Below are 14,466 nucleotides of genomic sequence, written 5' to 3' on the forward strand. Positions count from 1 at the left end.
ACATTATGTTATCATGACTGATCCCAAAGGGCCAATAAAGTTAGAAAATTAAGATCTGTGAAAATCAGTATTATGGTAATACCTCTACTTTCACTGCTAATGATTTATCTAACAATTCCAGCTATAAGGAACCCAGCCAAGAACCAAAAGGAGAAAAGGATTTCTACGTAGCCAAATAAGTTGTCCAGCGCCCAAGAATGAAATCTCAGGTACTTTACTCAAGATTCAACTTGAAAAAAATCCCTGTGATTGTTCTTCCCGGTTCTCACAATATAAAGATTCAGAAAAAATATACTGAAATCTACACATATGAACAAGACTTTGGTTTGGAGGACAAGAACATTACTAAAAATCAGATTGATTTTTAGGCTGCCTGTGTCCACCACAGCAAGCACAGAGAAAAAGTCAACCTGTACTACTGAAGTCTAGGCTTTCTAAGGGAGTCTCCTACAGAAACAAAAGTAAATCCTTCTGAGAAGAGAAACAGGATTGTAAATATCTAGAAAGAACAGTGATATAAAATTTTTTAAAAAATTAAGCATATTTACCATGAAAAAGAGGATTTCAGATTCTTTTAACACTGCCATGTAAGAGATGGCTTATATTTACTTTCCGTCTTGTACACAGGTGGGAAGTAATTATTAGTGTAGAATGGAATGTTTGAGAGTTTCCTGTCCCTGTAGTTGTTTAAGAGAGGGATGATGAACAGTTGTCATAGGAGACAAAGCTTCTCCACTCCTTGGCTTGTGGGGATGGGAACGGAGAGGAGTGGCAGAGGTAGAACTGTGGCCTGATGGTTGGTTCTAGGCCCTTTCCCTGGTCCCACTGAATTCTGGCCATCCATCCTTACCACCCCACTGATATATAAAAACACCCATTCTTTGGGGTAAGAAGTTGGGTATAAATGGACACACTTTATAAAGGACCAAAAAATGCTGGTGATTGGCTGAAAAGGTACTTTCAGCATGTAGGAAGCAAATGAGTGTTTTTTTTAATGCAGCTCCAATGTCATAATTGAGGGGGAAAATACTAGTAAATCTAAAATATTTTGAGGGAAGTTGGGCAGAAACATGGGACTTAGAACATCCATACTATAAATATAGGGGGAGAGAGTAAAATTTATTTGGATATACTGGGAAGGTAACTGAAAATTTGACAAAAACAAACAAATAAAACAAAAAGAGGAGTAAGAATTTAAAAAATGGTGGGTAAAGGCTGGATGAGAGTCTAAGAGTGAGAATGGACTTCTTACACCCTCCTTCCATTAGCCAAGGAGTAAGAACTGGGTACAATTTGTTTTCTTCTTTGACTCACACAGAGACTAAGAATATCACTCATCTGACTTCTGACAAAAGAAAGAAAGTTATAGAGGGCCAAAGGATACAGTTACCTCTGCTTGCAACAAAGCCTCTGGGGGAGATCTCTGGCAACTATTTTCAAAGCAAAGATGCTAGATGGTGGATATGGAAATTTTGCAAGGAAAATTCCTTATTTTTATTTTTTGTGAACAGAAATGGATATACAATGGATGACAAATATCCTAAGATACTGGGACTTAGTCACTGGGGGAAAAAATCATTTCTTAAGGCTGATAAAACAAATAGTAATGTTTGGCAAATTTTTGCCTAAAGGATACTAGGATGGTTTTGTAAATGTCCTGGGCCAGGAACAGACATGATCCGTGCTACTAAAAATGTAGTTTCCTATCCAAAAGTAGACATTTGATGATACGGGAAACAATGTTCCATTCGGATATAAAACTAAGTGTGGAATGAACCTTTATGTGTGTGATAACATCTATTAAAGACTTTTGGAAGTTAGGTGAAAGAAAGAAGAAAACCAACGACCATAAGAGGCAAACCTCTAAGGCAGACACTCAAGAAGCAACTTCAAAAGTAGTAAGTTAACAGAGTTGTCTAAACATTCTTTCCTTTTCCATTCTTTCATCTGAAAGAGGCTATTGTGTTCCTAGCACCCTTCATGTGGAAGCCACGGAATTCTTTTTTGGGAGTCATGATGTCTTCAAAGGTACCAGTCTCTCTGTTTTAGATACAGAGAAGCTGTTCCTCTGCCTCTACAGAGGAATTATGAACAAGGGTTTTGTTTGTTTGTTTCTATTTCTCTTTCATACAAGTCCAAAATAAGTAATTACTACAGATCTCTTCTGAAAGATCACGGCAGTACAAAATAATCAACTCATAAGGTAAGGGGAAAAAAAAGGCAGGACTAGTTAACCCACAAACTAAACAACTGGGTAATGAATGTCTCCTTCAAGTTTCAAAAATTGGAGGGCAGGGGGGAAACCAGGTGGGTGGGTATTAGGGAGGGCATGTATTGCATGGAGCACTGGGTGTGGTGCAAAAACAATGAATACTGTTACTCTGAAAAGAAATAAAAAAAAAAAATTGGAGGGCGGGGGATTATTTAAAGAAAATACCTTAAGGACAGAAGAACGACTAAATACACTAGAATAAACTACAATGAAATGGTTTGTGCCTCTAATTTCACATAATTTTCATTACAGTATCAACCTTCCCTTTGGAACTATGTACTTTTGTAATGCTATCTCCTGAACAAATCCAATGATCCTACAAGCTGCTTAGAATGAGACGCTTTACTCATTCATTCAAGAAAATTCACCAAACATTGTATCAGTCAATCATCTATTAATCTAAAGCACAAAGCTGAGTAGGATACATATGGTACTTTCCCTCATGATTATTCGGAGAAGGGTAAACAACTACTTTCCGTAACAACAGGATAAGAGCTCTTAACACAAATATGCATAAAATACTATGGGGGCAATCCGCTATCCCATGGGTGTCAGGTGACATCTGAGTTGGTCTTCAATGCAAAAAGGGGGTAAAGTACTTCAAGCAAAGCAAGTATTCATGCACAGTATAAGGTATGAAAAACGTGTTTATTAGAGAATAGCAAGTAGGCTGGTTCACAGCACACTGTGCTGCATGAGTTCCCTAGCTAAGAAAGCAACCTAGCTTATGCATAACAATCAGTTCTCTTAATACAAAAGTAGAAAATACTTTATGTTATGCATAACAATCAGTTCTCTTAATACAAAAGTAGAAAATACTTTTTTTTTGGCTGGAGAGCTTTAATTTTTAAATCTCTAGGAAGGAAGGGACTTTGCATATTTCATTTTTCTCTTTTCCATGCAGTTCTGAAATCATATTGCCTAAGAGAATATAAATCAAAAAAGGTAATGAGACACACTACACGCTTGGGGTGGGCGTGGGAGGGGCCTAAGAAACAGTAAAAGCTTAAGTCTCCACTTCAAAAACAGAGCTAAGAAACCACAAGAACCTAAGAACACTGTATAACTCTGGAACAGCGCAAAATAGAGATTCAGGGTTTTCCATTTTGGGGACAATTATGGGATACTTATCAGGAAACCTAAGTCTCATGACAGCCTGAAGCAACTTGCTTGGTTTTCCCGAGAATCCAGTCTGTGAGACTGTATTCTCCAAGGCTTCTTCCCTAAGTAACTATTATAGGTGACAGGTAAGAAACCAAGACTGAGTGACAAGAGGAAAAAAACAAAACAAAACATGGGTATATTACAATAAAATTCCCCATATTTTATATTTCATTTACTAGTTTAGAGAACATGCTCTTTGTCGTAACAGGTGACCTTGTTTGATCTTTCTCAACTGGGGATCTGTGAAGAATTAAGTCTTATGGACCTATGGCAGTAGTTCTCAAAGTGTGATTTCCCAGGACCCCCAGGGGTCCCTGTCTCCTTAAGGGTAGATGAGGTCCTCTGTTTCCCAACTACCTAGTTATGTGGAATTGTATTTTCTTCATACACTCCAACTAAACAACACACGTAAGACTCAATGTAGAATTTCTGCAGGACACCTAGGTAGCTCAGTCGTTAAGCATCTGCCTTCGGCTCAGGTCATGATCCCAGGGTCCTGGGATCAGCTCACATCGGCCTGCTTGCTAAGCAGGGAGCCTGCTTCTCCCTCTCCCACTCCCCTAGCTTGTGTTCCCTCTCTTGCTGTCTCTCTCTCTGTCAAATAAATAAATAAAATCTTAAAAAAAAAAAAAAAAAAAAGAATCAATGCAGAAGCAGATATGAGAATCCAAGCTGTTTTCTATCAAGCAGACAATGAAGAGATTTTTTCAAAATGTAACAAAACGACATTCTTCTCACTAGAAAAATAAAGTTTTGTTTTGGAAACACAGTCAATTTTTTGTTTTGGAAAAACATAGTCAATTCCCATAAAAACTGCTTTGCTTATCCCAACATATAATGAGTTTATTATGCTTATTTTTTTTAAGATTTTATTTGAGAGAGAGAGAGCGGGTGAACATGTGTGCACACGAGAAGGGGGGAGGGGGAGGCAGACTCTCTGCTGAGCAGGGAGCTCGACAAGGGACCGGATCCCAGGACTCTGGGGTCACGCATGATCTGAGCCAAAGGCAGATGCTTCACTAATGAGCCACCCAGGCTCCCCTATTACACTCATCTTTAAACATCTGCACTGGGCAAAGGAGCCTACTTGAGATTCACTCTCCCTCTTCCCCTGCCCCCCTCCCCCTCTCTAAAATAAGTTTCTCAGTTTTGTTCTAACATGGTAAATACTGATAGCTATAAGGCACATAAGCAAAGGCTCTTTGGGTTCTCATTAATTTTTAAAAGGATAAAGGGATTCTGAGACCAAAAAGTTTGAGAACCACTACCTTACGGCAACCATTGTATATAGTAAGGTAACTTCTCTTTTATGCATTTAAGTTGGGAGGATAAAGAAAATAGTCATTCAAATCCTGTTCTGTGGTCAGATGACAAACTGTTACTAAAAGCTATATGGCATGACACAGAACAGGCACTCAACAAATATTAAGTAAGAGAAGCATGGTAGCTTTAAGTGGTTGGGACTAAATCAAACTTTTTATTTTTTCTTTAAAAAAATTTATTTGACAAAGAATGAGAGCAAGAGAGTGTGGCAGAGAGAGAGGGAGAAGCAGGATCCCGGGCAAGCAGAGAGCCTGATATGGGGCTCAATCCGAGGACCCTGGAATCATGACCTGAGCCGAAGGCAGACGCTTAACCAACTGAGCCACCCAGGAGTCCCTCAAACTTTTATATCAAACTTTTAAAATTAACAAACTGTCAGATCAAGTGACTCTATGGTGTTTACATTTACATTTTATCTCATACATGTCCTTTGCTATGGCACTTTATTTTTTTTTTTTAAGATTTTTATCTATTTATTTGACAGAGAGAGATCACAAATAGGCAGAGAGGCAGGCAGAGAGAGAGGGGGAAGCAGGCTCCTTGCTGAGCAGAGAGCCCAATGCAGGTTTCCATCCCAGGACCCTGAGATCATGACCTGAGCCGAAAGCAGAGGCTTAACCCACTGAGCCACCCAGGTGCTCCATGCGATGGCGCTTTATTTTCTTAAAAGCACAGTTTCCAGAGCATTTCCGTTTAGACCCCATAGCCCAAGCATTTGTTCAGATATGTTCAGATATGTTCACTAACACCCAACATCTGCAGTACACCTGTTGAAAACACTGCATAAGAAAACCTAATCTTTTACCACATTTCATCTCATGGTTGCAGAGGTGTTGGTACCAACGAACCATAACAGGCATAAAAAGGACATAAAACAAAACAAAACATATACTGTACTTTCAAAAAACAACTTTATTTAGGGCATACAAGGTATTTACTATAATACTTACCGTATCCCATATCTGAAGTTTTATCTGTTTCCCGTCAATGGTTATCATTCGAGCACCAAACTCTACACCTGAACAGACAAAAAATGATTTGTTACACAAATGAGAGGGACTATATTTCACATTTAAGGATTTTTTAAAAAGGATGTCTATTTCTAGGACATACTAAGCCAGGTGATACACAGATGAACTTTATCAAATACCACTCCTACCCTCAGAAAACATATAATCTAAGGCAGACGTGCTAAAAGGCGTAAGCTAAAGACACAATTAAAATACTAAGAAATTCAAGTCTAGTATACTTAGAAAACAAACTGTGGTCTTCCTGTTTCAGAGGATCAATAATATAAAAACTAGAAATGAGATTCAAGAACCATCATTATTAGTTAACAAATACTAAAATTTCTTAAGAACTATTAATGTGGTATAAAAATTACTGAAAGGAATAAATGCATTTCAGCATCACAGTTTTGGTTCCTAGTGTAGGTTATCAACTAGAAAAGAAAACTCTAAATCTACCCGCTAGAGAGAACCACTGTTTAAACGTACTTCCGGACATTGCTCCATAGGTAGCATATTCTGTGTATATACACAGAAGTGAACAATTTATATAAAAGGGAGCACAGAAATGCTTTCCAGTCAATAACATAAATATTATTCCATATCACAAATCTCATTACAAATCAATAAATCTATAAAACTATGTCATTATTTTTGATAGCTGCATAATAAGCCAACTTTACTGAGTTGGTATTCTACTGCTACAAGTTCAGGTCATTCCCAAATTTTCACTAAGTAGTTAAAACCGAAATGAATTTTCTGCATACATTTTTCAGCCAATGATTATGATTTTAGACAAATTACAGGAAAAAGAATCGCAGGTCAAAGGGAGTACAGACTTTACACTTGTAAGTTAACTACTTTGGCTCTTTTCCTTCCTTTGTCATCCTTTTTGAAAGCACTCAGGCAATCATCAAAACAGGAGGAGGAGGAAAAAAGGGGGATAATTTCGAAACAGCACACAGCTGTGAAGGAGATGCTGAAAGAAGTCTATCACTTATATTACACCAAGTCATTACTGCTTGGAGTGTGCTCTATCAGTATTTAGATCAGAGTCAGGGTGAAGGGAAGACACACATGGTCCTCAGAAACCAGATGTCATCCTGGCAGAAAAACAGCTTCTAGTTGCCCAGAGAAGGGCACACTGCCCAGTGTCAGAATTCCATTTCAGCATTTCCTGTAATTCCCCCAACCACGATCAGGAGGATGGGACAGACAGGTAATTTGTTCTTTCAGGATATGTAACTTGAAGGTTTCAGTCTGCATTTTAATACTGATTCCATCTGAGGGACAGAGTCAATACTAAAAAACTAATGGTCTGTTTCTCAGACTCAGAAATAAAGAAGAGGTAGAGAGGCCCCAGGAGTCATGATGTACTAGAATGAAAAATGCAAAATTCCAAAATTATGCCATATAAAATCATTTTTTATCTACCAATCTATAGATTCATTACAAATGCGTATAAATATATATATACATATATTCACATGTATTCTGTGCCACAGGGTGGGAGACACCCAAAACAACCATCCACCAGCTTACCATTAATGACATGAAAATGAAAGGACCCGAGGGGAGGAAACCAGTAGCTAAATACCACACAAATGTTCTTTGAGGTGTTAATATTTAAAAGGAATGTACTAATGTACAAAATTCTACACAGCTAGATATTTAACTAACTGGGAGCCTTTTCATGACTCTATTGTTTCTAGCCATAAACTAGAAATAGAAATCCTGTTTTCCCTGTCATTGTCAGAGATGAGCTTTTAACCATAATCTAAAAATGCTGCACTGTTCACTGGGATTAAAGATTTCTTCAACCCAATATATAATGTCAAATTTGACAATCAACAACAACAACCACAAAACCCAAAAAACTAGAAATAGACCCTTGGATGGATACCAAGGTTGGACAGGCAAGGCAAGCAAGGGCAAGCAGATGCTCCTTCTCGGGAACTGACATCTTGAGCAGAGGGACGCAGATATGACAAGTGACCAGCATGCATTCTGTCCCAGCAGATCAAAGGCTCCCGACAGCTCTGCTGCTGCAAGACAGCAGCTACGGCCCCTGCTTCCTGGCCCCTCCGATGCTTCATTCCTGCCCAAGTCCAAGGCTTCCCTCTTCTGCAGGTTCTATATAAAACCCCAGGTATTCTAATATAGATCCCCTTTTGTTTAACTTACTAGCCACAAATGCATTTTCGGTACATTTATCTCTTTATTCAAAGTAATAAAGGTTGTTTGAAATGAAACAGAAACAGAATCTGATTTCAGCTTCAGAACCATAATTCTTTCTCATTTACCTACTTGTAACTGGGCTCAACATGGGTTTTACCTTTCCAGTCGATGCAGCAAAAGAAAGTACTGAAACCTGAAAGTCCTGTAAGACTCGGTAACACAAAAAAATGAAAACCTATTTCTCTTCTGCATTATTAAAATTTTTAAATCTTTTTCCTTAAGTATGTACATATGGTTGAAAATCCCATTTTCCCTATCTTTTTTCCAAGGGATAAACCATCATCCCCTATGCCCTTGAGGCTCTCTTCCCAGATACATTTTCAATTAACAGCCAATTTGGCTGCCAGAGAAATTGTCTGTGGAGCCAAATGCAAGAAAGCCTCATTTACCTGATATTGTTAGGGAGAGATTCTGATTTTTTCAGATAGGTTATTCACTTGAAACCTTCCAGAACAAAATACTCTGAATGTAAATACATATACTTTTTAACTCTCTCTAGATCATTATCATCCTTACATAGTAAGAACTTGAAACTTTGCAGAGTAACAATTTATTGAGCATTCAGTGATCGATACCTACTAACTGTGCAACCTTTGGCAAATTGTTAAATTGCTTCTGTGTCATAGTTTTCTTACCTGTAAAATGGTATTAATGATACCCATCTAAGATTTTTTTCAAGATTAAAAGGGTTATACACAAAATACAACAGTGTTTGACATATTGTAAGTGTTCAGTATGTATGAGCTATTATTATTATTATTCTATACTATACACCAAAATTTCTAAACCACCATTCACATATAAACTACTGATGATAGCCTGTCGAGAAAGGGCCACCTAATAGGGCCAGGTGATCACGGGGTGCCAAAGCAGAGAGCAGAGGTAGACCAGCAGAACACAGGGACATGTTCTGGGAGGTAGATGTTACGGATGTTCAAAACAGAGACTTGTGGGAAGAAGGCTCTATTCCCCTAATTCTAGAAACAAGGGGAAAAGTAGATATTAAAGAGTGATTTCCCTAATTTTCTACGAAAAGTGAACAGCATATGCCATACTCAAAGGTAAACCACTAGAGGAATTCAAATCAAAGAGAAAATGATTATAACGTCCTCAACTTGTAAATTATTCTAGAGATTTAGGTCACAAATTACAAAAACAAAACTAAAAGGTACAAATTGTAGCCAAAGAAAAAATTATGACTTACAAATAAGACCAGTCTATCCAGAGCATGCAAACTAAGTAAACAAAAATAATGGTGAAAAAAAAAAAAACCTTATCCACAACAGTAACAAAATCTATAATATGCCAAAATAAACTTAAAGAAAGCACAAGGTCTATATGAAGAAATTCGTTAAACTTTACTGAAGGGCACTTAAAAGGTTGGAAAAAATGCAAACACATGTGTATATAAATAGGTGATTTTAATATACTAAAAACATAAATTGTCTCCAAGTTAACCAATAAATTTAATAAAATTCTTCTCAAACTTTAAAAGCTTCACTAAAAATTTTGCATTTGGCAAACTGAGACTACATTTCATTTGGAAGAATGAATTCACAAGAATGATTAAGAAAACTTAGAATAGAGGGGCGCCTGGGTGGCTCAGTGGGTTAAGCCGCTGCCTTCGGCTCAGGTCATGATCTCAGGGTCCTGGGATCGAGTCCCACATTGGGCTCTCTGCTCAGCCGGAAGCCTGCTTCCCTCTCTCTCTCTCTCTCTCTGCCTTCCTCTCCGTCTACTTGTGATCTCTCTCTGTCAAATAAATAAATAAAATCTTAAAAAAAAAAAAAAAAAGAAAACTTAGAATAGGAAAAAATGCCAATCACATATTAAGTAGGCTACAATTACTATAAATACCCATGTGATATTTTCTCATGAAATAGAGGAGGAAAAAACCCCCAAACAAAAACCCCCCAAACATAAACAGAATAGATCTGAGAGGCCCTGAACAGGCTTGCTTACATATGGAGACTTAGCACATGGTAAAGGTTCCTGTTCAAACAGGAAAGAAAGACGGCTTATTCAATTAATGGTGTGGGGACACATGCCACACACAGATTAAAGAAAATCATATACATGGTCATATACCAGATAGGGTACAAATTTATAGTATTTGGAGAATAATTAAGAGAATATTATGTAAGTTTTGTATTGGGGAGTCTTCCTTAGTGAGGCCTGAAAGTCATAAGAAAAACATCAAAGGATCTGACTGATAAAACAAAAAACAAACTAATATTAGAAGAGGCAAAGATAAAAACAGGTTAATTCAAAGAGAAAAGATATAGAAGCAGTTCTAAAACATACAGAAAAATGCTCAGCCTCACAAAAAATTCAGGAACTGTAAAGTAAAAAAAACCCACTTTTCTCTATTTCACAAAGAGTAAAAACTCAGAAGCAGCAGTGAAGGGCAAGGATGAGCAGAACCAGGTACTCTGTTCAGTACTCCCACAGAGGGAGTGCAAATCAGAACAGCTCCATGTGTTTATGGATACATTTTAAAACTCTAGAAGGTGACATACACAACAGTGGATGATGAAGGCCAAAGACAAGTCATAAGGGGAATTTAACTTTCTCTGGATTTTTAACAATGTTTTCATAATAACCACACCCTGTCAAGAAAATACATTTACATTTTATTATTCAGATAACACAGACTTTGTGAGATCTAAATTAGATGTTCACAGGTCCTCTAAGCTACCTTCCTAGTTCTTGGCAATGTTATTTTAGGTAACTCAAATGATCTCTGAAAACTGAATCCCAAATAAAAGAGGTGTGTTTTCAACTGATTTGTGGGAAGTCAGGTACAAGAAATAATGCTTTGATTCTACCACCTCTTCCCCCAATGACTCCTCACAGTCATTTCTTAAGATTTTTTTTTTTTTTTTTGACAGAGAGAGAGAGATCACAAGCAGGCAGAGAGGCAGGCAGAGAGAGGGGAGGAAGCAGGCTTCCCGCAGAGCAGAGAGCCCGATGCGGGGCTCGATCCCAGGACCCTGAGATCATGACCCGAGCCGAAGGCAGCGGCTTAACCACTGAGCCACCCAGGCGCCCCCTCACAGTCATTTCTTATAGGATGACTAGTTTAAAGACTTGGGGGAGATAGGCAGGAAGGTGGCATCAACATATAAATGGTCTGGCCCCCAGATCAGTGTTTGTCAAGTTGTCCATTACTAGGTAGCCAAATAAATACAATGGGAATTAGTGGGTTGTAATTAGCATTATTTCTACACAATGTAATTAAACAGCATTAGACAAATGCATGTATCAAGCACTGTAATGTTAAATGTTACTTTCTGAAGCTTTCTCCCCAGATAGTATATTCTAAATTTAGAAAACATTTATAGTCTTTATATGTACCAGGCCCTGGAGATACAGCAATGAACAAAACATATCTGCTATCATGAACTTTACTTTTATAGTAATGGCAGACAATATTCATTTAAAATCACTTGTATAAAAAGTTAAGGAGAAAAATCTAGGCAAGAGGATGGGTATGAGGGTGTCTGTGTGTGCATACAGGTACACTTGTGAAGATCTAGGAGGAAAAAAATCAGGAGCAATTGGGATCACATTAAGTTTGAGATGCCTATCAGGCATCTAAAAGAAAGGAGATGTTGAAGAAGCAGCTGGAGATGTGCACATGGGGAGGAGAGAGATTAGCTGGAGTAAATTCAAAAAAGAATGAGGGGAGGAGAAAAACCAGAGACAGAAAATACAAACAATTCTTTCTGAGGACTTTTGCTAAAAGCAAACAAAAGGATTGAAAGCTGAAAAAGATAACAGTCATGAAAAATGACAATCAAAAAGGGATAAATTAATGACACCTGGGAGAACAAAAAGCTGCTGAAGCCATGTTCTTGCACAGGCCTTGGCTAGCGACTCCTGGTTCATCCAGGTAGCAAGGAAAAGGAGGAGTTTATGAGTTCATGGTAGGTGGTGGTGAGGGTTGGTGAGTCTATGTGGTGATGGAGACCTGTAAAAATGGCTCTTCTGCTTGCCTCTATTTTCTGAAATAGACGAAGGTTATTATCTGAGAGTGAAGATAGGGAAGGTGGTGCATGCTTAAAGAGCAAGACGGTATAACACAGTTGTACAGCACAGTGGAAAATGAGTGGACTGGAAATAAGGTGTAACTGTCAAGCAGTTAGAAGTTAGTGTCCAAGAAATTACTATAAGATTAGTTAGCACGGCTCTGTGTTTTTCTCCAAGCAGGACAGAATAAGTAGCCAGATTTAACCTATGGGTTAGCCATAAGCGTGTGATGGAGCAAAGGAGTGGGTGGGAGATTGAGGGTACATGTGGGAGTGATTATAATGACATAATTACAATGGCTAGAATTAAAGCTGGGTAAGGAAGGAAGCAGGACTACCAGAGGGGTCAGAGTAGATAGAAAGATAGCAGGATCAATGGATTATAGGACCGATGGGGCAAATAAATCATTAGGGAGAGCAACTAGAGGGTGTAAGTTAGAAGGAAAGGAGAACAGTCAAAAGGCCAGATGCATGAAACTGAGATTCTGGAGGGCTTCCAGGCATTGATAACAACCAGGTCCTGGGTGTGACTATGGGAGTGAGTAGCTGAGAAAGAGGGGGAGGTAAGATCCCAGGAGGAGAGGAAGTAAAGCAACTGAGAGGCCAGGATGTGTGCGGGAGGGTGAGCTCACATATATGCATACATAAGTCAACAATACAAAACAAATTCCTAGATGGGTAATCAGTATCTAAAAGCCACTGCTCCAATGCTTCTCCAAATTTTCAGATGAATCACTTGGAGATCCTGTTCAAATGCAGAATCTGACTCAGTAAACTCTTGAATAAGCTCACGGAGAATACTGATGCTGCTGGTCAGTGTAATAGTGTGTGAACACACCTGAGTAGCAAGGCTCTAGTCCTGAGCTTCAGTGTAACTGGATCCAGGAAGCTCTCTGTAAACTGCTTCACTGCTTCTTTGATTCCTACATTAACAATTCTCACTGAGACAGTAGTCAAAGGGTGAGGAGTATTTCATCGACTCATCCTGGTCTTTTACTTCCTCTGTTTGACTGTCTAATACTTCTTAGTCATGACCTGACCTTAGCTTTTTCACCCTCTTCTACTCCTCAGGCAAAGTTCAAGTATGCAGCGGAATCGAGATAATGTCTTACACCTATTTTGGCAAACTTTCCAATGTTCGTTTAAAATAAATACACGTTAATAACCTGAAAAATAAATTGCTGTGATGGTGTCATAAGGTGTAGCAGCCAAGGTCCAACCAGAAAAACACAAACCATATTAAAGTTTTAAAATCAAGGGAATTTCATGTAGGGAGTTAGTTATAAGAAAGAAAGAGCTAAGAAGCTCAAAGAAGGGATGGTGAAGAAGCCGAGAGATTAGCACCTGCAGGGAAGTGCTACCATCCCAAGGCTGGGGGAACAGAGAAACTGGGGTTGGCACACCTTATGAGCCACATCATCAGTGGGCCTGTCACCACCAGAGGCTGGGGCTAGAGTCTTGGAGGACACACAGTTAACCCAGGCAGACAGAGGAAAGAAGATGCTTGGCTTCCCTTTGCTTTTAGCCTCCGACCTCCCACAACCACACACCAGTAAACCCAGAGGGGAGCCAGCTGGTACACCTGCGGGAGTTAGAGTTGCAAACAACTCCCTTTGGTCCATCTCCTTCTCTCTCTCCACAGGCACAGGCCTTGCCGATTTCTGACAGAAGGCTTATGGCCATCCTCTCCATCAGGTGTACCACAACCCTCAGAAATGTATATGAAAGCTTCACGGAAGGGGACATACTTTTGGTTAGTCCCCTATACTAAAAGCAACTGTGTGGCTAGTTGCGTCAGGACTGAGTCAGGCTTAAGAGAGAGCTACCCAGGTTTAGACCATCTGGGCAAAGAGCAGATCCTACACAAAACTGGGCTCACTGAGGGTAAACTATGAAATGAAATAAGGGCCAGCATGAAACAATAGTACCTGTTTTACCCTTCGTTATTGTATATCCTTACAACTATCAAAATTAAAATGGAATCTGAATATTCTCATGGATAGCAGCCACTTGGAAAAAGATTTCCATACATCCACAAAGTACATGTGGCTTGGCTGAAAACTATTAAGTCATCTAAATAATTTGATTAACAAACTCTGTGTTTGATTTGGTATTCTAAAAATACACAGGGGGGCGCCTGGGTGGCTCAGCGGGTTAAGCCGCTGCCTTCGGCTCAGGTCATGGTCTCGGAGTCCTGGGATCGAGTCCCGCAACGGGCTCTCTGCTCAGCGGGGAGCCTGCTTCCTCCTGTCTCTCTGCCTGCCTCTCTGCCTGCTTGTGATCTCTCTGTCAAATAAATAAATAAAATCTTTAAAAAAATAAAAATAAAAATAAAAATACACAGGACACAAGAACTTGCTTTTAAGGATAATTTAAAGAGAGCTGTAGAAAATAAGCAGTCACCAGCTGAGAAGATACACCCAACTATCAG

At 38.9% G+C, this 14,466-nt stretch overlaps 1 protein-coding gene across 1 annotated transcript in view; it reads right to left on the bottom strand.

Annotated features, from left to right (window-relative positions):
- The window catches only part of RAB2A (RAB2A, member RAS oncogene family), a 97,738-nt gene that overhangs the window by 50,097 nt on the left and 33,175 nt on the right, over positions 1-14,466 (bottom strand). The window contains exon 3 of the mRNA XM_047725223.1: positions 5,710-5,777. Within this exon, the coding sequence (XP_047581179.1) occupies positions 5,710-5,777 (68 nt within the window). The remainder of the gene's footprint in view (positions 1-5,709; positions 5,778-14,466) is intronic.

The sequence above is a fragment of the Lutra lutra genome, chromosome 4 (genome assembly GCF_902655055.1).
Source record: "Lutra lutra chromosome 4, mLutLut1.2, whole genome shotgun sequence".
In the NCBI taxonomy this organism is placed as follows: Eukaryota; Metazoa; Chordata; class Mammalia; order Carnivora; family Mustelidae; genus Lutra; species Lutra lutra.